At 38.4% G+C, this 26463-nt stretch overlaps 2 protein-coding genes across 2 annotated transcripts; one reads left to right on the forward strand and one right to left on the reverse strand.

Annotated features, from left to right (window-relative positions):
- Positions 1-1793: 1793 nt before the first annotated feature.
- tmprss4b (transmembrane serine protease 4b) lies at positions 1794-11151 on the reverse strand. The gene is made up of 11 exons (XM_052099344.1): positions 10873-11151; positions 10604-10756; positions 10350-10476; positions 10067-10183; positions 9903-9946; positions 8387-8549; positions 7953-8119; positions 2590-2679; positions 2363-2505; positions 2087-2236; positions 1794-1829 (listed from the first exon to the last, which is right to left on the reverse strand). The coding sequence occupies exons 1-11, from the start codon at positions 11009-11011 to the stop codon at positions 1794-1796; spliced, it is 1329 nt and encodes a 442-aa protein (XP_051955304.1). The 5' UTR covers positions 11012-11151.
- An 897-nt stretch (positions 11152-12048) lies between these two features.
- Positions 12049-22756, forward strand: tmprss13b (transmembrane serine protease 13b). Its single transcript, XM_052111394.1, has 13 exons — positions 12049-12180; positions 15796-15949; positions 16124-16237; positions 16564-16689; positions 16832-16958; positions 17376-17471; positions 18859-18902; positions 19001-19163; positions 19487-19656; positions 19888-19986; positions 20104-20246; positions 20416-20568; positions 20813-22756. The coding sequence occupies exons 1-13, from the start codon at positions 12166-12168 to the stop codon at positions 20825-20827; spliced, it is 1419 nt and encodes a 472-aa protein (XP_051967354.1). The 5' UTR covers positions 12049-12165; the 3' UTR covers positions 20828-22756.
- The last annotated feature ends 3707 nt before the right edge of the window (positions 22757-26463 follow it).

Genomic DNA, 26463 nt, shown 5'->3' on the forward strand with positions numbered 1-26463 from the left:
ATGGAGATCAAACGTTTGGAGAACTGAATCAGGTTTTGCACATTCAGATTCTTAAGGAATACGTAAGTATTCCAGGCTGTTAACAATGCAAGCCCAAGGGGAATAAAGTCTGCCAAAATCACACAGGGTTCATAAAGCCCGTATATCTCCCTTTTCTGACACACCCAATTCAGGTCTTGGGGTTTCCACTAATGAGCTGAATCAGGTGTTTGATTAGAGAGATATCCAAAATGTGTTGTGTTTTGCAGCCTCCAGGAACAGGTTTGAGAACCACTGGACTAAGAAGTCATTAAAGAAGCACTTTTGAGTGGGACTTAATTGAGTGTGGTTTATTTCTTGAAAGTATCTGTAAATTGGAATTTGCACCAATCTTGACGCATAACCTCAGTTCAAGCACATACAGTAGACATTTGGCATCAGTCCTCTGTCAAACTTAATGTAAAACACCCACACGCTATATAGCACAGATGATCCACCCAGCCCATTATCCTTGTTCCCACTGTGTCCTTAACCTTGTACAACCCCACATACACATGTGTGGGCATTGTATTTTGGCTTTGCTGTATGCAACTCATAATATAAACAAATTTAAACTCCCTGACCTCAGTTCAGGAGACTCTGTAATGTCAGTTTACATTTCCAATGCACTGGGTCAATAACATGGTGCCTACCACAGCAAAGTTTGTCTTTGGGAGAAACACCAACAAAACCACATGTGGTAAGAAACTATTTTTACATGTTTGAGTCAAGATTAGTCTCTAGTTTCATCCGATGCACCATTGTTTTTTATTTTAGCAATTTATCACAAAATGAGAAAAAGATCTCTGAAAGCAAGTCTAAAAGAGTGGTGGCGGCATAGTGGGCTAAAGCACATAACTTGTAATCAGAAGGTCGCTGGTCACCACCATTGTGTCTTTGAGCAAGACACTTAACTCCAGGTTGCTCTGGGGGATTGTCCCTGTAATAAGTGCACTGCAAGTCGCTTTGGATAAAAGCATCTGCCAAATGCATTAATGTAAAAGTATTATATTTCTTCAGGTAAATGAATCTTGTTTTAAGGATTTAAATATTTTAAGACTTAATATTAGGCTAAATTCAACATTCTCTGAGAACCATTTGTTCTGCAGTGTAGGCCCTAGCTCCTAAAGTAACTGTACGTTGTTTTAAATTGTTTCATATATTTAAAAACCAAAGCACTTATTTTGTTGCACAAATTTTATGGGCAAAGACCATCCTCTCTTACGTTCGATCTATAGCTCTCAAAAAGGAACTCATTAGGAGAGCTGCAGAGCTTTCATAAAAATCAGATTTTTTTTCATGATAAAATACACAAATTATTCAACATGTGGCGAGCCAGAGTGTGCATCGGCCGGGTGGAGTTTCAATCTCTCCACGAGTCGCATTAAGTGATCAGATCCAAGGGAGAGGTGCCGATCGAACTTTAATAAAAGGATGCATTAAATATATAATGCGGAGGTGTTTCCTTTAAAGATGCTCTGCTTATTAGGCGCTAGTTACAAAAAAAGCGGTCACACTCGGTTCTCAGGAAGTTAAGCCAGTCTGCAGGCCTGTTATTCCCGATGGGACTGGACAATAGTGCATATAAGCAGCTAACAAAATAAAAATATTTTGATTGCTGTATTGGTAAATGCATTAAAAGGTTTATTACTTTATTTTTGGTCCTCTACATGCTTTTGTATAGAAAGAAATATTAAAACATTCATACATATATTGACAGTGAAATTAACATACAACAGGCTAACTGGGAAATTGCAACTAAGAAATAAACGGGACTAAAAAGCACAAACTTTGACAATACCTTGGTCAAACTGAGCAGCAAAAAGGATTATAAAATGTATACAAAAGATTTTTCTTGGACAGTGCAATTGCTGTATCAAGACTAGGTACAAGAACATGGAGGTTTGGTTGCGTATCCTCCTGCGTGTCTCAAGAGCAGGCAGTGATGTGTCCATGCTTTCATTCTCATGGGTGCATCTAAAATATATATCAAATCAATCTGGTATATCATTTCATTTCTTAATTTAAAAAAATTAAATGTAACATATGTACAACAAACAGAACACACCTCCATTACAGTGTAGATCCAGTTGAGAAGTTGACTGACATCAGTGTAAACTCCAGGTTTTCCCTCACGTGCACATCCCACTCCCCAACTCACTATGCCCAATAATTGCCAACGTGATGATAGGTATACAAGTGGACCACCACTGTCTCCCTAAAAAAAAAAAAAAAAAAACCACAGTAAAGAGTTTATGGTTCCATTCAGTTTAAATTGATGGCTTGTCTGTCTGCACAGAAAAGGGTAGCCTATCCTACACAATAAGATTAGATTTTTTGATACCTGACACGCATCAACATTTCCTTCAAGGAATCCAGCACAAAGCATTCTAGGAGTAATGAGTGAACCATAAACTGAGGGCTTGGAACACTCGGATCTGTCAATGAGTGGTACTGAAGCTTTCTGCAATACTAAGGGTAACTCACCTGTGAAAGAGGGAGAATGAGGTAGAAGAAAATAAAAAAATAAGAATTTGATCGCTAATTTGTAAGGTAGGCAACACTCCTTACCCTTCTCCTTTAACAAGCCCCATCCAGTCACCACAAGCATCTCTTTCACAGACAGCTGGTGTGGAGGCAAACAAACTGGCAAGATTGATTCTGAGTGTAGAAAACGGAAGATAGACAATGCCATTGAGTTGAAACAAAAAAAAACTTCCATACTTAAGTGCTAGAGTAATAACACTAGGTTAATCAATGCGCAAGTAAAAATTACGACCAAAAACTACTTAAAAAAAAAAAAAAAAGGAGAAAAATCAAAGGATCAGTTTTGCAAACTTATAAATGCTCATTGATAGCTCCGACTAATCAAAGAGGCATCTCTTGCTGTATTGTTGCTCTTTGCCAACCAAAGGAGTGTTTCAAAGTATCTTTAACATCATTAACACTTCAGAACCGTTCTGGTTGACCAGCGACCAAAGCACACAACCGGTCTCGCTACAAAAGGCATCAAATGGCACTTTTCCACTGCACATTACAGTTCGACTCGCCTCAACTCTACTTGCTTTACTTTTCTGAGCTTGCATTTCCACTGCAGTTTAGTGCCTCCTCAACGTGAGTGGGATTATAGTTTTTTTTTAACCGATAGCTGTTAGCCCATTGTGCAGCATAAAGCAGTTGTTGCATGGTGATTTTACACAAGTGTAACAGTTAAATTGGCCTGGTTGTTTTAGAAGCAAGCTTCCAGTAGCTGGTCAACAAAGTCCAGTCAAGTCAATTTTATTTGTGTAGCACCTTTCACAACACAGCACCTTTCACAACACACAAAGTTTCAAAGCAGCTTTACAGAAGATTAGGCATTAACAGGAGATAAAACTGTTTATAATGTCGATGAATCATTGTGTAATTTGATAAAATACGACTTTGAATTGGGTTTAAAAATAAATAAATTGCATTTATAACCCCAGTGAGCAAGCTGAAGGCGACTGAAAGAAAAGCTTCCAAGCAGAGTTAACATAAGAGTTCTCCATCGTGGATCAACGCCAGTCCAGGGCACGCTCCCTCCCATTGCTCGCTGGTTTAGACAGTCCATTTGGTCGAACCACTTCCCCTTGATGGTTCTGTAGTCACCATGGTGTGTGTGTTTTTTTTTTTTTTTAAATACACTTCCCTACATGGTTGGTAGGTCCGATGGTAGCCGGGTGCAGCTGAGACACTTCCAGAGAGTTTTTAGTTTAGCTCAATCGCATACCGTCTGCACCTCGTTTATTGACCACGGCATGGTTTTGCTCACAGCCATCTCTTTATTTCACAATTCATAAGTCGCGTGAACAAATGATACGGTTATCACTGTTGCCAACTTTAAAACTAGCGGGTTTGTCGCATGTTGGTAATCCAGTGACGCTTGTAGGGACTACTCTGTCCAATCGGTGATGTGCAGGGTTTTGACGTCACATTTAGTATCGGCTTGCTTGGAACCTTGACCGATAATATTATAATATTCCGGTGAAAGAAAAGGTTGTTATTTAGGAGTTCATATAGTGAAGGAACAAAAATAAATTAATTTTTAATAGTCAACACCTTTTGGATTAAATTCAGAAGAGATTTAACCAGTGGCTACAAGAGATCTCTTTGAGAGGTAAGGTACTTCTTACAAAAGGCTGAAGGCCTCTTAAGGCTTATTTATGCTGCTCAATCGGTTCATTTGGAGCCGAAATTGGGTCAAGTTATTGAACAGATACTCTTTAATTTGTGGAAAAATTATATTCATTATATTAGAAAATCCATTGTAATGAACATTAATGAAAAGTGGTCTTATTTTATTTATCTAAATGCTAAACCTCTTGTTTTTAAGAACTTGAAAAATACCCAATTTCAATTTAAATTGTCTGAGAACAGAAAAGCCTTAAACATTATCGGTTTGCAATACTTTTCCTTTTTTCAGTGTCATGTAATTCGTCAATATGTACAATTTATATTATGCATTTATTTTTTTTATGCATTTTGTTGACTTTACTGTACGGTTTTGAGCATTAAAAAAAAAAAAAGGGAAACCCGAGGTGGTACTAAAAAGGTATCAGGTACGATCCACAGTTGAAAACCCCCAAAAAAGCGAGTCGAACAGTGCAGTGGAAAAGCCCCAAAAGACAGACTCTTGTGCGTTGCAAGCGCGTCAATCTACGGACACCAAAAGAGCCCCCTTACGTCATTTTAACGACGCATTCGGAAAGTGCGTTCTTTTTCAACGATAAACTTTACGTCAATTGACGCGATGGGCATTCGAATTTAATTATGTTGGGGTACAACTTTGTTATCGTGACCAGGCCCGCCGACAGGGGGGGACAAACGGGTCTGTTGTCCCGGGCCCAGGGTAGGGGGGGGGGGGCCCAGAACTGGGCCCTCATTAAATTATGGAATAATTGTTAAAAAATAAATAAAATAGGCATATTTGTGGAAAAAAATATCTAATATTTGAGTTACATAAAAGCTTTTTATTTGTTTTCTTCCTAATTGTCCTTGAAATAGTGGTCAAGAACCCCCGCCCACCCCCAAAACAAAAATGGTTTGGCCACTGATCAAAATTTGATGTTGTCATTTGATTTGAAGTTCAGTAGGCTAACGTTACGATCAAAATGTCCGGTCAGCACAAGTCTGGTGCTCAGAAAAGAAAAGAAAAGAGAAGAAGGGAAGAAGAAAATAGAGGCCTTCGAGATGTCCTAAACAAATATTTTAAAAAAGGTGGTGACGGAGAAGCTGGAACTAACGTTAGTAAAGTCAACGTAGAGCAAGGTAAGAAACAGCGCAGCCAACGTTTATGAGTGTTGTCAAAGACCCGGTACTTCGGTACCAAGTCGGTACTAATTTTGTTTTAAACGTCACGCCACGGTACCAGGTTTTCTCAAACCCGGTACTTGATGCGCGTGCATGCCCGAAGCGCGTGCAGTTGCGTCCTCTTCATAAAAGTGCTGAGACATTGCGACCGGCGGTGCTGCTGATGTGGTGGCTGTAAATCCACTTGTTGATAAGAAAGGAGGAAAGAGACACATATGGAAATATTTTGGACATTAGCTCATAATAGCGACGCGGCGCGCTCGTTTTACAGGCGCGCAAGTTCATTGTTGCATAGCAACGACAGACGCCACGGGAGAGCACGCGCTTGTGGAAAGGAGAAAGCGGTGCGAACTGCGCTCTCCATGATGACGAGGAAGTATTAGCAAAGAATTCATTGATTTCTAGCCCTTGCATTAGCTTTACTACTAGATATATTTATGGAGATGAGAAATAAAAAGCCGGCTGAAATGCGTCACTGTTGGCATCGGTGAACAGATAATGGGCCAGATCCGAGTCTATTTTTGCTGCGCTGCTCATGCTTAATTAAAAGTGAAAGCACACTTTTGATGGACAAAAAATAAATATGATTTCACACAAAAAGTGCCCAAAATGCACAGATTTTGCATGTCTAGTATGTTTTAACAAGAACTGCAGTAGGCTATGTCAGAAAAAAAATGAAAACATTTATAGAAAATGTACCCATTTAAACGTGTTTTTATTATTCAGTTTGGGTAAAAGTATATGGTGTTTTATAAAAAAAAAAAAAAAATGGAAGTCTGCTGTAAAGTGGTTAGAACAACGGAATCGGCTAAAATCAGAATTGGCCTAGAAAATTGTAATTGGTGCATCTCTAGTATAAGAGCCTGACACAACACGTTATCTTTGACAGAAACAGTTGAGTTTGGTAGCTCCGTCAGAGAGGAATAGCAGAGGAGGGGAACAGGAGAGGAAGAGCAGAGGAGGGGAACAGGAGAGGAAGAGCAGAGGAGGGGAACAGGAGAGGAAGAGCAGAGGAGGGGAACAGGAGAGGAAGAGCAGAGGAGGGGAGAGGAACAAGAGAGGAAGAGCAGAGGAGGGGAACAGGAGAGGAAGAGCAGAGGAGGGGAACAGGAGAGGAAGAGCAGAGGAGAGGAACAAGAGAGGAAGAGCAGAGGAGGGGAACAGGAGAGGAAGAGCAGAGGAGGGGAACAGGAGAGGAAGAGCAGAGGAGGGGAACAGGAGAGGAAGAGCAGAGGAAGGGAACAGGAGAGGAAGAGCAGAGGAGGGGAACAGGAGAGGAACAGGAGAGGAAGAGCAGAGGAGGGGAACAGGAGAGGAAGAGCAGAGGAGAGGAACAGGAGAGGAAGAGCAGAGGAGGGGAACAGGAGAGGAAGAGCAGAGGAGGGGAACAGGAGAGGAAGAGCAGAGGAGGGGAACAGGAGAGGAAGAGCAGAGGAGGGGAACAGGAGAGGAAGAGCAGAGGAGGGGAACAGGAGAGGAAGAGCAGAGGAGGGGAACAGGAGAGGAAGAGCGGAGGAGGGGAACAGGAGAGGAAGAGCAAGGGAAAAGGAGAGATCTGGGCATCGGGGGGCCCATCTAAGATTATCTTGTCCCGGGCCCAGGCAAGACTGTCAGCTGGCCTGATCGTGACATATATTGGGGGTATGGGTTTCATCTCATTTGAAATCCGCAACCTTTATTTGCAGTGGTCAATATTTAATCTGTAGTTTATCTGATTGTCCGTTTTATCGACCTGTACACATTGTGCACTGCTGAAGTGACCTGTTTCATACCGGGTGTATTCAGAGTCTTCATTTTGTGTGAAGAAAACCTTTATGTATGTTTTTAGTCACCGATTGCAGTCACCCGGCGTAGCTACACCGTAACACATCCTGCACAAGTTAACACATTCAAAATGTATTTGCCCTCAAGCGTTATGACACGGGTTTGACATCAGAGACTCCGCGATTATGCCACTGGCTCTGGCATGTCTTGTGACGATTACAACGACCTCAATTTCGGATGTACAGCCGTTTTTTTTTTTTTTAAAGAGACGTGCCGGTAGAATCAGGATGTATTCACTGAGGGGGAATATTTTTACCGATTAAAAGATACTTACAATGCCATCATTTTGTTTGTAACATTATAGTGCATTTTTATAAACAAATAATTGAGACTAATTTATCTGCTCGTTATGCCTTTTCTATCGTTGAGATCTGGTTGATTTTAGGCCCAAGTGTGCGGTTGGGCACTTAACATATCAATAGTGTAATGTATATCAAAGTGTCTTTCATGTTTTACATTGATTATCGGTTAGGTTTAGACATGGGCTTGGGGATCCAAAATATTCTATATGATTGAATAGAAGTATAAATGGGCACCTTTGGCATCATCATGCAGACACGAATGGCTTCTGCACAAGCTTTAGTGAGAATGGGTTGAAGCACAACATATTGGTCTTTCCAACAAGGGAAAATAGATAGCCGAAAAGTACGATTTGACTGATGATTGTACAGATGCTTGATGAGACTAAACCAACTTTGTTTCCTCCCCCCAATATAGTACTTCTCACTTCAAATCTGTAATATTAAAGTGCACTTCATAAGAACGGATAGATGAAGTACCTCCGATTGTGACAGGCCAGGTGAGTTTTAGCATTGCAATGTCAAAGTCACTACTCAAGTGGCTGTAGTCCTTGTGAACAACAATCATCTCTACAGTGACACCTTTGGATGTACCCAGTTGGGTCTGTCCCAACACTACAGTCCATCGACTCAGCTCCCGTGTTCGGCTGAGAGTTTGTACAAGTGAGAAAAACATGGCAAGTTATCACACCTACATAAAAAATATCCACAGTCGAAATTTAATAAAAAGTTTAATTGTAAAGTAGAATTTTATAGGCAATAGGATTTGTTTCCTCCCCACAAATAAGATGTTTCACCAGGCATCAGCCATCGGAGTGAATTCAAAATGAATCACTCTGATGAAAGAATAATCTAATAGTAAAATTGCTTGATTAAAATTCTTCCATACATTAACATTTGTGTCTGTGACTCACCCTGTGAAACAGTGAGCTGCTGATATAATCCAGTTTGTGGACAGCAATGCTCCGCCACACGAATGCTGGTGGTTCCATTGTAGACTAACCTGCCATGGCCAATGGTTTATTTCGGTGTCCACCCCACCAACAATACGGTCCTCTCCCAACACCTCCCCACAGTCTGCAAAAGAACAGCAAGAAATTGATCATCCACAATGTTCTTTTTTTTTTGTCTTCAGGGATTATTTGACAAAATTCAGTTTTGGCTCACTTCACACTCACCTCCTTGAACAACATTATATACTTGTTCTAAAGTCACCATTGGACACTGAATGTTTTTCCCTCTATCAATTAATGCCCATCCTTTTTATTTAAACAGTACTGTGGGTCACAGTAGAGACAGGACAGAAAAGTTAAATATAGTAGCAAGTTTGTTATAATTAAGGCCATGTTCTCATCTACACCTCTCAACACTAAAACTGCATTTTCCATCACCAAAAACAGAGCGTTTCGAAAACACTTACAGCAAACAGTATCTTAGAAAATGACAGTGTTAAGAAAGTGATATCAGATTAGCGTGGCTGTGGCCTTGTTCAGTCAATATACATTTCCCAGCAAACACACTTGTTACAAACCATTAAAATTACACCCCAACTGCAAAATATGTCAAAGGATTTGTTGATTGTGCCTCACCAGCAGACTAACTTAACAAAATGAGCTTTTAGTCTGTCATTTTAACATTGATAAAATGGCTAGCTTCCTTTCCTAGTGGATTTGTTTGCCATTATGCAAACAGGACAGCCTCGACCAGTAGCAAGTTACTCTTGATAACTTGCCATCTTGAAATGGTATATAGATGTTCAAGTTGTGGTCCAAAAACCTGGTAGAAAATCATAATTTGAGTTATTGGTTCTCTCTGGATCTCCCTATAGCATCTCCCTATAGCAGTTTTAAATTTTTTATTAAAATAGGCATGTAAACATTAAAGATTCTTCATTTTGTATCCAGGCATTTTGTTCTAGAACAGAAATTATACACAATCATGTCAAACATAAATTGAAGCCACAGTTGCTAAGGGTTACAGTGTTTTTCTATTTCATCAGGAATATCCACTTATATGCTTATTTTGTTTAGCCCTTTAGGAACATGCATCTTAAAAAAATAAACATGACAACTTCAAAAAATTCATGTTTGAGACATTACTGTGCAACTTTCCAGGAGAGAGAGGGAGTCCAAGTAACAGACCTTATTTTTCCTAATAAACCCAAAACTGACATTATAAAAACCAATAGGAAAATCCAGAGGGAGCCCATGGCGAAATAACCTTACGAGTTTGCCTATGAATTGAAGTCACGGCTGAACAGCTCTAGCACCAGGTCTGGCTCACCAAATCACAAGCATACACCACCCCCCCAGCCTAATACCTTCACCCCACCCCACCATGACAGTGTCTTGGAGCAGGCCTGTCTAGCATATTTGAATATTGGCAGGATCATTATTTCCCAATCACACACTCTCATTCAAACGTTCTTACCAGAGCAGGACAAAGACACCACTGAGCCAGAGAAACATTTATCACTGGTGAGAGGGAGAACATGTATCATAATTTCCATATATAAATCACATCATGCAAAAATAGTTATGGAAAATATCACAAAAGACCTCATATAGTGCAGAGCACTTGGTTGTGCTGCTCACCTGGCAGTAAGGTAACTCTGGATGTCAGTGTGTGTCGAGTCAGTGCTGACTGTAGAGTATGCATTTTGAAGGCTGGAGACTAAACTCTTCACTGGGATTCTTGTACTTCGTGGACTCCTGTAATGTAAAATACTTCATACCTAGTGCATTGATTCAAACAGTATTCATCAGGAAGGTTCTCCTACCTATATTAGGATTACAAAATTGTCATTTGTGTAGTTTCACAGCTTTTACATTTACTGTCCATTGCTTATAATTATACTTGCCCTCTGTGTGTACTAACAGTGTATAGCCCAGTTGTTGACAGGTTAACCGTGTGTGCTTTGTTCTCCAGTTATCAGCACACACTGATCTCCATCCACACTCATTAATGAACACCTGCAGGACCAGTCTGTCCCCCACCAGCCTCACTACAGCAAGACAAAAATATATAGATGATTCATGTTTTCCTACAAATGCAGCTCTAAGCTTAAAGCAAAAGATAACATTGAAAATTAATTACATCTCATAGGTTGGGTTACAATTAATTGTGTTTACCTGGATAAGTGTCATTGGTCCGCAGTTTGGATACACAGATGTTCTCGTCCTCACCACCTGCACAGTCGGCCTTCCCATCACATACCTTCTCTATTGGAACAAACTTCAGAGAGCCAGAGCAGAAGAAAAACTTTGTATTTACCATCCTAATGGCTGCAGGAGTGCACAAAGAACAGGAGTGTCAGAGATATTTGTTTTTTGCATGGCAGTTTTATATTTTCACAGTTATATTACAAGCCCAGAAGGCCAGACCAGCAACAGACTCTTACTGAAGTATAACCCCACTATCAAGGTTGCCAGTATGACAATCACACAGCACACTGTGATAACAGTCAATCTCATGCGTGCTCTGCTCTCCACTGTCTGCAGTGTGCTTAACTCTCTCCTTCGTCTCAGCTTCAGGGCCATGATAAACTGGAAGATGATGGATTGAAACTTGGACAAATCAGTGAAGTTAACAGGTTCTCTTCAAAATGTCCCCAAGTTGAAGTGTGTTGTCCTCTCCTTCCTCTAACTGTGTATGAAACTATGTTAAATTAACAGCTTATGAATGAATTCATGAATGTGTTTAGGCAGGTGGTGGTCTCCTACAATTCTAACAACTAAACCGCACTCCGCTCCCTATCATAAGACTGTGACTAATAGTTCACCAGAAACCATCAGTAATTAGGGACTGCCTGTCTGCTGCCTAAGTAATCAATCACCTTCAATCAGCTGAACTGCATTGACTAATCAGTTGAAGACAGATTTGATCAGACTTTGATTTCAAACTAGATCTAAATCTAAATCACAACCTCCTCAAAACCTTTGTATTGATTTCAGATTAATAAATAAAAGGGGATTTCAAAATGATTTTAAAATCAGTGTGATTTTAATACCTTTAAACTACTACACAGATTTGGCTGAAAGGTGTTGCATTTTGTTGCTCATCTACAGTCTATGTGATACACCTTACAGAATAAAAGTTCTTTCATGAACTGGTACTGCTTGAATCATAAATATTTAACAGACACACACCTTCAATTGAGGCATATTTGACAGTTCTATTAGAAATAAACACTATTTAGAGACTCTAAATATAATAATATAAAAATATCATCTCTAATAATGTATTTAATATTCTGGTGATTTTGGCTTTATTCTGGTATACTGCCTGCCTGTGTGGGTGTTGTGTGAAATATAATCTTTGTGAGAGCATGTTTGTGAAAGTGGTATGTATGCTTGTATAATGGAGAAAACCATTCTGACGGCATCAACACACCCAATTAAGTATCCTGTATGATTAAATCAATTCACAGAGATTTATGTTCTCTATGTGTGTATCTGCATTACAGTATTTCTATGGACATGCTGTTGAGAAACTCTGATAGAAAGAGGTTGCTGTTAAACCAGTTGAACGGGATAGAGCGATAAAAAGAAGCAAGGATTTACAGGGTGAGGTTTACCTGCTTTAATGATGTAATGGTTCCACTGTACCACTAACAAGGTGCATGCCAGAGCACTAACACTAAGCTGGGGTACAGGTAGAATCTACCTGATCTCTTTAAACAGAATACTCACCTATGGAGGACAGACAGGTATGAACACTTTAAGACATAATAGGCAGCAAAATATGTTTTCAGCAAATATTGAGGAGTCTTAGAAATGAACATTAATTTGTGTTTAAGGTGTGTGATTAGTTATTTTAGTAGACAATTAGTTCTTTTGTACAGCAAAAGAATTGTAGTTTTTATATTTTGTTTAAGTTACTTGAATGTGAAGTGAAAAGTACTACAATTGTATTAGTACTGTTCCACATTCCAATTTTTCTATTAGTGGCCAGCTTGTTTGTATCACTACAGTTGTCTTGGTGTTGTGTCCTATTTGGCACTTGGAATAGTTGACTTCCTTAACTACCTTCTTCAAATGTAGACATTGTAATTTGTGTAGTAATCATCTGTTAAGGACATGAATGCAACTGTTTATAGTAACAGAAATATAACTTTGAGGTAAATTACATGTGAGTGATTCGCTGCATATATTCGAAAATAAATACATTTTATCTCCTAGAGCAAACAACAAAGTTTATGGTTTTAATATTGAAAATAGTAACACAATCAAACAATGTGTAATGCAAGTAATTAGCCTTTTTTTCTGCCATTATTATTTGCGCAGGGACCTGAATGCTCAGGGAGTGGTTCTGTTGGCTATAGCAATATATATTATTACCCTGCTTCGATGTACAGTTGTGTGTGTGTGTGTGTGTGTGTGTGTGTGTGTGTGTGTGTGTGTGTGTGTGTGTGTGTGAGCGTGTATTTATCACTTTGTGGGGAACAAATGTCTCCATAAGGATAGTAAAACCCGAAATTTTTGACCTTGTGGGGACATTTTGTCGGTCCCCATGAGGAAAACAGCTTATAAATCATACAAAATTATGTTTTTTGAAAATGTAAAAATGCAGGAAGTTTTCTGTGAGGGTTAGGTTTAGGGGTAGGGTTAGGTTTAGGGGATAGAATATAAAGTTTGTACAGTATAAAAACCATTATGTCTATGAAAAGTCCCCATAAAACATGGAAACACAACATGTGTGTGTGTGTGTGTGTGTGTGTGTGTGTCACTTCCAGTCAGTAGGCCTACTAGATATTTTAATAAATAAAATGAACAGTAGGTTGCATGTGGAAAATAATTTAGATTTAATTTGACGATCGTGTAATTTATAATTAACTATACGGCTAATATTCTATCACAAAAACCTCTGGTAATGGCGGCATCTTGTGCTGAGAGGATGTCAATATAATTGACCTTATTCACAGTTGCGACATATTTGAATGTGAAGGGTATGAAAAAGAGGCTTTACAACATAATTTTAATTGACAACTAACTCTAGAAAGCAGTTGTGAAAATTAGATGTGATATAGGAATACAAATAATACTGCTTTATACCGTGCATGCCTGCCAACGAAGAGACTGTAAGACTATTTCTCACAGTCAACATTTTCATACCTGTCACAAATTAAATATGGCACTACTATGAATAAGGTCTATGTCCAGAACAAAGATGGAGAGAAAATAAACATTGCATGAAACTCTCTAGAATTTAAAGGAATATTTCGGGTTCAGTAGGACAGCATTTGTGGCATGATATCGATTCCCACAAAAATAATTTCGACTCGTCACTCTCTTTCTTTGAAAAGCAAAAATCAAGGTTTAAGACTGACACTTGAGATTTTTAAGTGTTTAAAGGCAGACATGTGAAGCTTATCATTTTTATAAAAGCACTTGCATTAATTCTTCTATTCAAACTCATGTATTAATTAAAGTAGAAATTTTAACTGACGTTTTAGTGTTTGTTGACATTACATCATCATCAGTGTGTTTACGATTTCTGAGGCCCCAAGCAACCGACCAACCCGGGGCCCAATTTAGAAAATGTTGGCTACAAAAATGACATAAAATTCAATAATTTGAAATTCATCCTATCAGCCGTGTAACCAAGTACATTCAAAATGTTAAATTAAAATAAAAAATCTATTTAAAAATACAACATGTTTTCCAGTTTTTCCACAATACAGTGATAAAAAAATGCAATACATATATTTTTACAAAACACTTTCTTTCTTTGTTTTTATGAACAGGGTGTCCAAAACCTACACCTTCACTCACAAACATTTTGGAATTCAGTTGTTATTTATTATTATTATTATTATTATTATTATTATTATTATTATAACCCAACAATTATGCATTGCTGTCCAGTTTTATAATACAGTATAAAACAGTATCATTATTATTACTATTACTTTGAGGATTTGTTGTATTCAGTAGTATTATTTTTCTTTCTTATTTTACTTTCACCTGGAGCTTATATTCTGATGCTGCAGTTCATCATGTTACTAAAGGCTGTATTGTAAGCATTGTAGGCAACATTCATAACAGTCATAGTAAACATACAAGGCATGTTTGCCCCTCAGCACAATATAGCAGAAGGGAAAAACATTGCCATTTATCAAGAGCTGAAACTTTGATTGGTGCAGAATAATCAGGAATAATGTTAAACATTGTAACAGTTCTCTTTGCAACCTAAACATTAAATCTTTGTGACACCTGCGCTAAAAACAATAGACGCAGCACAACGACTGAAACAGAACGCAGGTGTCTCGACGTGCGTTTTTGAGACCTGAAGCTATTTTAACTTGACACAGTGTCAAAAATGTGCTGGTCCTGTGTGAGACTGAAGAAATAGCGTCCAGCTGGACGTTTGTTCAGTAAGTGTTTTCAAAGGAAAATAATGGAAAAACAGAGCAGACGCACGCAAAAACATGTTCGGTGTGAACGGCCTCTAACTCACCCGTTCGCGCGTATGGGATTGAGAGCGCGGCTTGTGTGGCGATTAAAACAGCTACTGATCGTCATGGCTACGAGCACGGCTGGACTGGTATTCTGGCATACCGGGCATTTTTCTGGTGGGCCAACGCACTTTGGGGCCGTTCAAGGGCGGAATGGCCATCAGCTGAACCGAGCAGGCCGGTGGGTCAGCCGCGAAACGTGCTGAATAGGCCGCGATGAGCCGTTGCTTTATGCAGAACGGACAGTGAACACCCTTCTCAACAACTTTTGGGCCAGTTGCTATGTAAAATCCCGGGCCGATTTCTCTTTCCAGTCCAGCCCTGGCTACGAGGTAGTAAAATTGGCTATGACTTTACACAGAAAATGTTAGTAAGCGATTTTATCACATTAAAGTCGTGTTAACATGCATATTATTTACGTCTTGTGGCTATACTTTTGAAACAGTGAGTATTTTAACATTGGCCCCATTCACTTCCATTGTAAGTGCCTCACTAGAACCCAGATTTGAGCTTTTTTTTTTTTTTTTTTTTTTTTTTTTAAAGAAGGGAGGGTTTTAATTAATTTTTGTGGTAATCAATATTATGCCACAAATGCAGTTGATTGTACCTTTCAATGTTATGATTCAATAGAATGAAACTCAGCTAGATGAATAATTAGGCTACTCTAAAAATGACTTTGAATGTTTGAAGAAAATACCCACAGCATACAGCAGAGGCCTTAATGGTGAGACTTATTACAAATGAACTCCGGCTGGGAGTAAAATTATGAGATTGTCCATTTAATTTCATGTGACTGAAAAGAGTGTTTATAGATCTATATTGGCTTCCTTGTAAAAACCCTGCATTTTTAATGCATTTTAAATACAGACTGATGCTCCCCCCTTGTATGACTCCGTGGTGAATCAGAACACGTCTCCACCTTCATATCCGAGTCTTCAGGTGTTGTCGGCTACCCAAATCCAATCGTACTACATACCTCAGCCAATCCCACAAATGCCTGCTCCCTGTGTAGTTGAGACAAGTACTGCTGCTCAGAAACATAACCTATACACACATATGTCTTGAAAACCTAAGGTCATTAAGTAGAAACTGAGCAATCATACTTCAATCTGTCATCTATCTTAAACTGCTGTATCAAATGTATTTAGTATAATTTATTGTAGTGTCAATAGCCACTGTTGTTTCCTTTCTGTAGTCTCAACACAGAGAAGGCATGTTCGCACATACAGGAGTAAAAGGTGTTGCTTTGGAGGGTTGGGTGGTTCTGCTTTTCTAGTAGTGCTGCTTATAATTGCAGCCTGGCTGGGAGGTGAGTATATATTGTATGAAAATATTTACACCTGTGCTTTCCTGTCCCCACTACTGTTTAATTTTAAATAAGAAATATTTTGTTCTCTGAATACATAAGCATTATTTTTCTCCTAAAATGTCAATTTCAAATGAAACATATGGCACAGTAAATAGTTTGGCTCATTATCATATCTATATGTGCTGATTATGAATTAGCCAAGCTTAAAAAAACATTCTGATTAGAAAACAAGATTCATCTTGATTGAAATCTACAATTTGCAAATGGCAAACCTCCAGAAGAGTAACTGTTCACAGGTGCACTTGTAATTTTTAACTTCTGCACAGTGCGTTATGGGTCATCATTATGGACTCTCTCAGGCAAAGATAAGGAAACAGACATATGCCCCCCCTCATCGGTCAACTGTGATGGCAAGAGAGACTGTTCTCTAGGCAGTGATGAATCTCGCTGTGGTCAGTGTCAACCACATTACAATTAGTGTACATATAAACAATGAAGTGGCTTTTGTGAAGTATCTTCTCATTTCCTTGGGTTTTGGTTGATATTCTGAAAGATTTACACTAATATGTCTTTAAATGGTGTTTTTTCCTACAGTACGGTTTGGAACAGCAAATGAATTGCAGGTCATGACCTCTAAGGCCGGTAGCTTCCTTCCTGTCTGTGCACAAGGCTGGAGTAAAAACATAGCTGACCAAACCTGCCAACAGCTTGGCTTCAGACAGTGTGTACACACACACACACACACACACACACACACATACATACACACACACACACATGTTGTATTTCCATGTTTTATGGGGACTTTTCATAGACATAATGGTTTTTATACTGTACAAACTTTATATTCTATCCCCTAAACCTAACCCTACCCCTAAACCTAACCCTCACAGAAAACTTTCTGCATTTTTACATTTTCAAAAAACATAATTTAGTATGATTTATAAGCTGTTTTCCTCATGGGGACCGACAAAATGTTCCCACAAGGTCAAACATTTCGGGTTTTACTATCCTTATGGGGACATTTGGTCCCCACAAAGTGATAAATACATGCTCACACACACACACACACACACATACACACACACACACACTACACAAATTATTACATGCATGCTTCTGATTGTGTGCTTCACAGGAGTTATGCTGTAGATGTCTTGAAAAGCAACTCATCTGTCTTTCAAAGCATGAACAATCAGTTTTCAAACACTATCCAAGGAAGCGTTAATATCAGGTATGAGTTGTTAGAATCCGGAAAATGGTATAATTCGATGCTGTAATAACAACAACAACAACAGAAGTCTTGCTCAAAGCACAAAAACACTGAGAACTAAAAAAATCCAACATAAAGCAAATGATGTTATAGTAATCAAAGGAACAACAATAATCAGTACTTATAAAACACTAATTTGGATTTACCACTGTATGACAGTCAATAGGAAGCATTTGTTGAAGCCTTTCTAAAATATAATATTTCATATTACAATATTATATACAGTAAATATAATTATGTAATTACTTAATAACTCCTTCTGATCATCTGATTTTACCAAAGATAGAAACTTCAACTGTATTGAATAGCAAATATTAGTCTGCCATCTAAGAGATGTATGACTTTCAGAACATAAATAAAGATTTTTAGAAGAATATCTCAGCTCTGTAAATGAATGCAAGTGAATGGTGATCAGGCCTTTCAAGTTCCAAAAAGGAGATAAAGTCACCAGAAAAGTAATTCATAAGACTCCAGTTGATAATCAATGTCTTCTGAAGCAAACCAGTTGGTTTTGGGTGAGAACAGACCAAAATGTAACTCCTTTTTCACTGTACACCTCGCAGTCTCAAGGCACAATCATGATTTCAAGCTCGATTACACTTCCTACACCGCCCGTGCTCGACACATGCACAGAGCACAACATGGCACTATAGGAAGTGTAATCAAGCTTGAAATCATGTTCACCAAGGAGCAGCATCGGTGCTAAGGGGGGGTGGGGGGTTGGGCTTAGCGGGCTGTGCACCCTCACTTTGACCTCTGTGCCCCACCTCTGTGGTGGATTTTTCAGACGGTTCCTTACTCACCGAACATACAATGAACTGATGATCTCCTGGCAGCTTGCACCATGCACCTCACCCCCACCCTCCGTCGGATGATCCATTGCCGAAGTATGTCTAGTGCATGTATGGCCCCCATAAAAAAAAAAAACTCCAAAGGCCCCCCCAGCTAATTTTTTCCTGGTGCCGACTCTTCCGAAGAGACCGCTGTCAAGATGTGCAGTGAAAAAGGAGTTACATTTTGGTCTGTTCTCACCCAAAACCAACAGGATCAATTCAGAAGACATTGATTGAGTTGTATGGATTATGTTTTTGGTGATTTTATCTCCTTTTCGGAGCTTCAAAGGCCTGATTCCAATACCCTCAAATGAATAATAGAAACAAACACATATAGTGTATAGTAGAATTACATTTCTACAGCTACAATCAAGGGATGTTTTAAACAGATAAAAATGCAATGAGGACATTGGAAATGTGTAATAAAAGTATAAAATGTAAAAATAAATCAATGTATCTAGATACAGAAATGTGTGAAGAAACTCTCTATTGTGTTTGTAACAATATTGTTTTAGTTTGTCCTGTCCTCTTCAGCAGACTGTGTCCCTGAGGTGTTGTGGTGAGCACTCTACTCTGTTGCTACATGTTCTTGCTACATTAATGTGCTATCAATATCTTACACTTTCTTTCTATTCCTCCCTTTCTTTCTCTAATCAGACTGTGGAAGGCCACCTGTCTCCACCAGGATCATAGGAGGAGATATGGCGGCTGAGGGTCAGTGGCCGTGGCAGGCCAGCCTGCATTTCCGTGGGCATCACACATGTGGAGGAACTCTGGTGGCTCCAGACTTCATCATTACAGCTGCTCACTGCTTCTCCCAGTCAGTATACACTAGACAGATGGATAGAAGATTGAATGACAGTCACATGATCTACATGTTGGAAACCATTTAGGGGCCTATCTATCTATCTATCTATCTATCTATCTATCTATCTATCTATCTATCTATCTATCTATCTATCTATCTATCTATCTATCTATCTATCTATCTGTCTGTCTATCTGTCTGTCTGTCTGTCTGTCTGTCTGTCTGTCGAAACAATATGATTTATATATTTATATATATAAATACATTAACAAACAATATTTGTAAAGCATAGATGGATTAACAGATTAATCTGTTTCCATTTTTTCATTTTCTTAGAGAAAAATCTGACTATCTGTTGCCTAGTAACTGGAAAGTGTATATTGGTATGGTGTCCCAGCTCAAACTTCCCAGTTTGTATAATGTCAAGAAAATTACCATACATGAGAATTACGACCCAGACACAAAAAACAATGACATTGCCTTGCTAATACTCAACAGACCTGTCAGTGAGTTACCACACACACACACACACAACTTTTACTCAAGTACTCAATGAAGTGCATTATGTAATGTACAATACATGAACATTTGTGCAAATCGTTGCTTAATTGACTGAATTGTGCAGCTATTAACCATTTGTGTTTAAATACAGTGCTGTCTAAATTACCATAAGTATAAGTGACCAGACTCATTGTACAGTAATGAATAATCACACACCTGTGTGCGTGCTATTGCAGGTAACGTTCAGCCTGCCTGTTTGCCTGTGTTTGGACAGACCTTTTCTCCAGGCAGCAAGTGCTGGACCACTGGTTTTGGAGTTACACGTGAAGGGGATGGTATGTCTGTATTTGTTGTTTTGTTTAGCATTTGTCTATGTATGTAATTATAATGCTGGTCTCTCTCTCTCTCTCTCTCTCTCTCTCTCTCGTGTGTGTGTGTGTGTGTGTTTGCAGATAGTGGTTCCATTATTTTGATGCAGGTTGCAGTAGGCTTGATAGACTTAGTTGTTTGTAACAAACCTGCTGTTTACAATGGACTAATAACTGAGAATATGCAGTGTGCTGGAGATCTTATAGGAGGGAAAGACTCCTGCCAGGTTAGACATTCTCATATTCAAGCTGTCTTGGAATGCAAATGCTTCCACTTTGTGGTAAAATATTGTATTGCAGTTCAAACTTTTTATTGCTCACAGCAGTTGCTATTCTCAATTAATTTCTTCTTGCTGGTCACTTTTTCAATCTCTCTCTCTCTCTCTCTCTCTTCAGGGAGATAGTGGGGGTCCATTGGTGTGTAAGGCTGATGATCGTTGGTATCTCACTGGTGTAACAAGTTGGGGAGATGGCTGTGGAAAGATAAACCGTCCAGGTATCTATAGTAACGTAGGACGCCTTTTAACGTGGATACATGGCAAGATGCAGGTAAAAACACTCTCACTTTATTTACACGTATTTACTGTACATGCACATACAAAGACAAAGACAAACTCAAATATGGAGACATGCACAAAAGCATTTTGCATATCTTCTAAATACACAATCATACAAATAAAAATTGGTACACCTCATGATATAACACGTTTATTTCTTTACAAACATATTGTTTTTACAAAGACAACTTATAAAATATGTCCCTCTGTCTCTCTCTCCATTTCTTGAATTACAGCAAGAGCGACAATGAACCTTTCTCAATCATGAAGGGCAAAATCTTGTATTCTGCTTTGCTGCTTTGTGTACACATCACAGGCAAACTTTTGTATTCTAATTTTTATAAACAAATGAAGCAATACAGTTGATGTGCACTTTTTAACAGTAAATATTAATTTATGTTATAAAGATATAAATTCACTATTACATTTTTGAAATTCCATCTGTTATAATAATTGTATCAATAGTTACATTTCTAAATGGTTGACATATATTTATTAAATTATGAAAAGTATCACACGCAATGAAAATGTTTGTTGGCAACATATGAATCGTCTCAACAACCCTAACCAAACAAATACAGACAAATAACACAATGGACTTGGTGTTGTATAGCAATATAGAGTATATAAAGTTGCATTTTACAAGTTTATATCCAAGTTTAAATATATATTTATATATATATAAGGTACATGAGCTGATAAAATTGTGCCCTTGCTGTGAGCTAGGGATCTAACCTTAGGTTGCTCCATGGGGAATGTCCCTGTAAAAGGTGAAATGTCATGCCCTTTGAAGAAAAGCATTGGCTGAATGATGAATATTTTGATGAAGGATGAATATGTGAACTTGTTCTGGCATGATGACATAAATATGAATGTATGTTTTTTGACATTAAACTGTTTTTAGTCCTATTAGACAAACTAAAAAAGGCAAGTTTCAATTTTATTTTATGTATCATATTTGATAAATTAGGCTTTAAATGTCATTATCCTACTGAGGCCCAGCATTTCATTTTTATGTAGGACATTTAAGTTTGTGACACCAGAGACACCAAATGTTTGAGAGTTTGTCCATGACAACAAATTTATCACAGTTCAATTCAACACATCAAATACAACATTAATAAAATATTTTTTCAATAAGCAATTTTTATAATATGTATTTTATGCACCAAATACTATATTGACATTTAAAAAATTTAATTATGAGATATTTATAATCACAGAGCAGGCTGAATATTTGAAAATATACAGACATATTAGTTCATACTTAAGGCAACACTGTCGCGTCACAGCAAGAATGTCACCGGTTCGAGTCCCGGCTCACCCAGGGCCTTTCTGTTTGGAGTTGGCATGTTCTCCCCGTGTTTCCTCCAAAAGTCCAATAACATGCAGGTTAAGTGAATTGGAAACTCTAAATTGCCTGTAGGTGTGAGTGAGAGTGTGAATATGTGTGGATGAGTGTGAATCCAGGATGTTTCCCTACCTTCGGCCCGAGACAGCTGGAATAGATCTCAGCACTACCCCGACCCTACATAGTACAAACGGATATAGAATATGGGTAGATGGATGGTTCACACTTTAAATATATATTAAAAATGTGTCTGAATTTTCAAAACTCTTTGATTTATTTAATTTTTTTGTGGGGATGAATGGAATGGATATGTAAAGCCTGGTGTTGTCAGAGGGTGAGGGGAGACAAAGGGACCCAAACGCAGAGGGAAACAGTTCAATGAGTTTGTTAACAACAGTCTTGTAAATGAGGGCAGGCACTGGATGCAGTGAGCAGAGTCAAAAGCAATAGCTGTTCAGCGGGCTAAGGAATGAGTGTGTGTGCGTTGTGGAGGTCAGGAGCAATCCGAAGAGAGTCCATTGAAGCTGGTGTGGTGTGAAGCAAAGCCCAGGCAAGATTCTCCCTTGACACGCGGGCAGAGACCGAGGAATCCTCCTCCAAGGGAACTGGGCAACTATATGGGCGAAGGTGAAGGCGCCGGTGACCACACCTCTAGAGACAGACAACCAACAGACACACGAACAATCTCCAACTAAACAAGAGAGCACAGTTAACACTTGACAGAAAACAATAAACTGGCAAAGAAAGAGGGAAAACACAAGGAATGAGTGGTGAGCGCAGTTAATGAGAAGCAGGTGTAATGGGCGAGTAAATCATTTCCATGTTCAGTGTTCCCATAGAAATGCCGATCACATGCCAGCTCCACCTGTGAGACACGAGGAAGAGAGAAAAATAAACAATGGTATGAGCTGGCACAAATGCTGGAACTGTGATAAGTGTATCATATTTGATACATGGATTTCAGGGGGGGGTTCAATAAAATATTATTCCAAATTTTACAGAAAAAGGAACAGAATGCCGTATTGGGCTGCAGTCTTGTTCACGTTGTAGTGTAATGCAGCAACTAGTGAAGTTTTATTTTATTTTAAACTTCAACAGTGTTCAAGCTAGCATTTGCTTAACCCTTAAACGTATACATCTGGTCTTTAGAGACCCGGGACCTCATTCCACCCCCTGGAGTTGTGCCCACACCTCTTTAGTATTTCTCAATCTTTCTCTTATAAATAATATAACATGAAAAAATTGCAAAATTGCATAAAAAAAATCTAATTAATTGTATTTTTTTATTTTTATACAATGGTTTAAGTACCAAAAGTGCACAGGGTCTCTACAGACTCGAGGTATGTAAAAGTGTCATTTTTTCTTCTTCTTCTTTTTTTTTTGCTCTTCCATAATTTTTTTTAATTATTTCATATATATTTAAATTGATATCTATTACGTGATATCAATTTTTTCTTATTACAAGAGAAATAAGTATAATATTCATAAAAATAAACACTATTTCACATTGTCTTTCTGTGCAACAATGAACTATCAACAATGGTGAATTATCAGTATTTCATATGCGAATAAACATACATAATATACATGTATTTCTTACTCAAGATGGCACTGATGTTTCAGTGATTGACTTGATTTACATTTGACACTGCTATTTGAAGAAACAACATAGAAGTTTAAAACTTATAGTAAGTACAACACAAGTAAAGTATGATGTGACTATTATAATTTGGGGGTACTATTGAAATTATGTAAGTTGTGCATCTATTTAGACTCAACAAGTGCCTGACAGAACACACATAAGATACACATAAGCTACACATAAGTTACACATACATTACACATGTGTATATTACAGTGGTGGACGAAGTATACATACCATGTACTTGAGTTAAAGTAAAGATACTCAAGGTAAAATATTACTCAAGCAAAAGTAGAAGTGCTGCCTTTAAACATTCACTTGAGTAAAAGTACAAAAGTATTTGCCTTCAAATGTACTTAAGTATCCAAGTACTATGATTTTTTATGGCCATAATGTCCTATTATAATTTGTCACAAGACTCTTGCTTAACTCAGTCTACATGAAGACTAGTCACTCTTGGCACACCAGTCTATTAATAAAATGACATTAATTAGTCAGATGTATATATATATATATATATATATATATATATATATATATATATATATATATATATATATTTGAATTGAATACATTTTTGGTGTGTTTAATTTTGGAGGGAAGGGACTGTTCCCATAAGGTATACATTTACAGTATTTACTGTATATATTTTTCTCGAGTCTATGGTCATAATTATTAACATCCTAATGTTATGATAAATTCACATAAACCTGCACAACGCCATTAAATATATATATATATATATACACACACACACGCACACACACACACACACACACACACACACACACACACACACACACACACAGATATATATATTCTATGTTATGGGAGCAACTGGCGACCTGTCCAGGGTGTCCCCCGCCTTTCGCCCAATGTTAGCTGGGATAGGCTCCAGCGCCCTGCGACCCTGTACACAGGATAAGCGGTTGACGATGGATGGATGGATATATATATATATACACACACACACGCGCGCGCGCGCGCACACGCACACACACACACACATGTTGTGTTTCCATGTTTTATGGGGACTTTCCATAGACATAATGGTTTTTATACTGTACAAACTTTATATTCTATCCCCTAAACCTAACCCTACCCCTAAACCTAACCCTCACAGAAAACGTTCTGCATTTTTACCTTTTCAAAAAACATAATTTAGTATGATTTATAAGCTGTTTTCCTCATGGGGACTGACAAAATGTCCCCACAAGGTCAAAAATTTCGGGTTTTACTATCCTTATGGGGACATTTGGTCCCCACAAAGTGATAAATACACACTCACACACACACACACACACACACACACACACACACACACACACACACACACACACACACACACACACACACACACACACACACACACACACACACACACACATATATATAGGCCTATATATATATATTCTATGTTATGGGAGCAACTGGCGACCTGTCCAGGGTGTCCCCCGCCTTTCGCCCAATGTTAGCTGGGATAGGCTCCAGCCCCCCGCGACCCTGTACACAGGATAAGCGGTTGACGATGGATGGATGGATGGTTATGGGAGCAGCCACTTTCCCTCCAAAATTAAACACAAAAACCTATTAATGCAGTGTTTCTGCTACTCTCCAGAAAAACAATGCTATTATATGCAAGTCATTTTAGTGTCAACATAATAAGCAATGTACATTATGTGTCAATATTTACCGATAATTGCTGCAATAATAGCTGCTGCTCTCTGCCCCGCTTAAAATCATTGGCTACGCAATTTGTTTGGCACTATTGAGAGCTACACGAATCACGTGGCCGTCTATTCGCAACTCTCAACGGCTCTGGGGTTCGATTCCCGTACAATGACGTAACTTGCTGCTCCACTACCGTAGTACGATGCACTGTTGAAGAAATCAACTTGCTAGTCACGACTGTTTCCTGAAACCGTATTGTCGCAAATTGGTTGTTCAACCACGTTGGTTAATGATGTCACACATGTGGTGGAGTAAAAACGACTTTTAATGAATCTGTTTGCGATCGAATTAATACTAGATGTTTTGCTATAAATTACGGACATGTCATCTGAGGACTATCTCATATTTTTCTCAGTTATTTGCTTTATTTCCAGATTCAATCATTGGCTCGTTCTTACGCACTAGAACACGTTCACACATGCCCACTCTTCAAAAACGGTGCTTTAAATCTATTGACAAACTAAAAGACATAAAGGACATTTGTATGTCTTCTAAATAAAAGATACTGATTGTACTGAATGTCATCTTGCTTATTTGGCTCAAGATAATAATTTATTAAGCCCACATGTTATAATAACAAGAAACTCTGCTTCTAACCACAGGTCGAGAGCTGTCGTTCCAACCACACAACTCTGCGATGTTTGTGAATGTTCGTTGGAACGATGGTTTCGGGAAACACCGACTCCTTGAACTATGATGATAACGACGGAACTTGCGACCATAGTTGGCTAACGATGCTTTTGGAAAACGCACCCCTGGTTCGCGCTTAGTAGATGCCGCCAAGGCAAGTTCAAAACAAAGCGCGCGCGCTGTACTGTGATTGGTGGCTCGTTTGACCAGTTACATTTTTATCCACTCATAAATAAAAAGGAACGACTGATTTTGAAAACGTAGTAGAGTAAAAAGTAAGATATTTGACTTTGAAATGTAGTGGAGTTAAAGTAAAAGTCTACCCAAATTTAAATACTTCAGTAAAGTACAGATACACAAAAAAGCTACTTAAGTACAGTAACGAATTACATTTACTTCGTTACTGTCCACCACTGGTATATTATGTGTTGTGTAGCTCAAAATGTGTTTTTGACAGCCAGTTGCATCTCAGTTTGAAAATAAGGAATCATATTCTAGATTTGTCATAATTTCTTGCAGTTTGGGAAAATGAC

The sequence above is a fragment of the Xyrauchen texanus genome, chromosome 3 (assembly GCF_025860055.1).
Source record: "Xyrauchen texanus isolate HMW12.3.18 chromosome 3, RBS_HiC_50CHRs, whole genome shotgun sequence".
NCBI lineage: Eukaryota > Metazoa > Chordata > Actinopteri > Cypriniformes > Catostomidae > Xyrauchen > Xyrauchen texanus.

Bases quoted from the DNA above. Each gene is read 5' to 3' on its own strand.
- tmprss4b (XM_052099344.1), bottom strand. From the start codon at position 11,011: ATGGCCCTGAAGCTGAGACGAAGGAGAGAGTTAAGCACACTGCAGACA. The intron at 10,757-10,872 runs GTAAGAGTCTGT...GCACTCCTGCAG, and splicing joins GATAGTGGGGTTATACTTCA to CCATTAGGATGGTAAATACA. The intron at 9,947-10,066 runs GTGAGCAGCACA...CCCTCTCACCAG, and splicing joins CAGAGTTACCTTACTGCCAG to TGATAAATGTTTCTCTGGCT.
- tmprss13b (XM_052111394.1), top strand. The intron at 16,690-16,831 runs GTCAGTGTCAAC...TTTTTCCTACAG, and splicing joins CAGTGATGAATCTCGCTGTG to TACGGTTTGGAACAGCAAAT. The intron at 16,959-17,375 runs GTGTGTACACAC...TGTGCTTCACAG, and splicing joins CAACAGCTTGGCTTCAGACA to GAGTTATGCTGTAGATGTCT.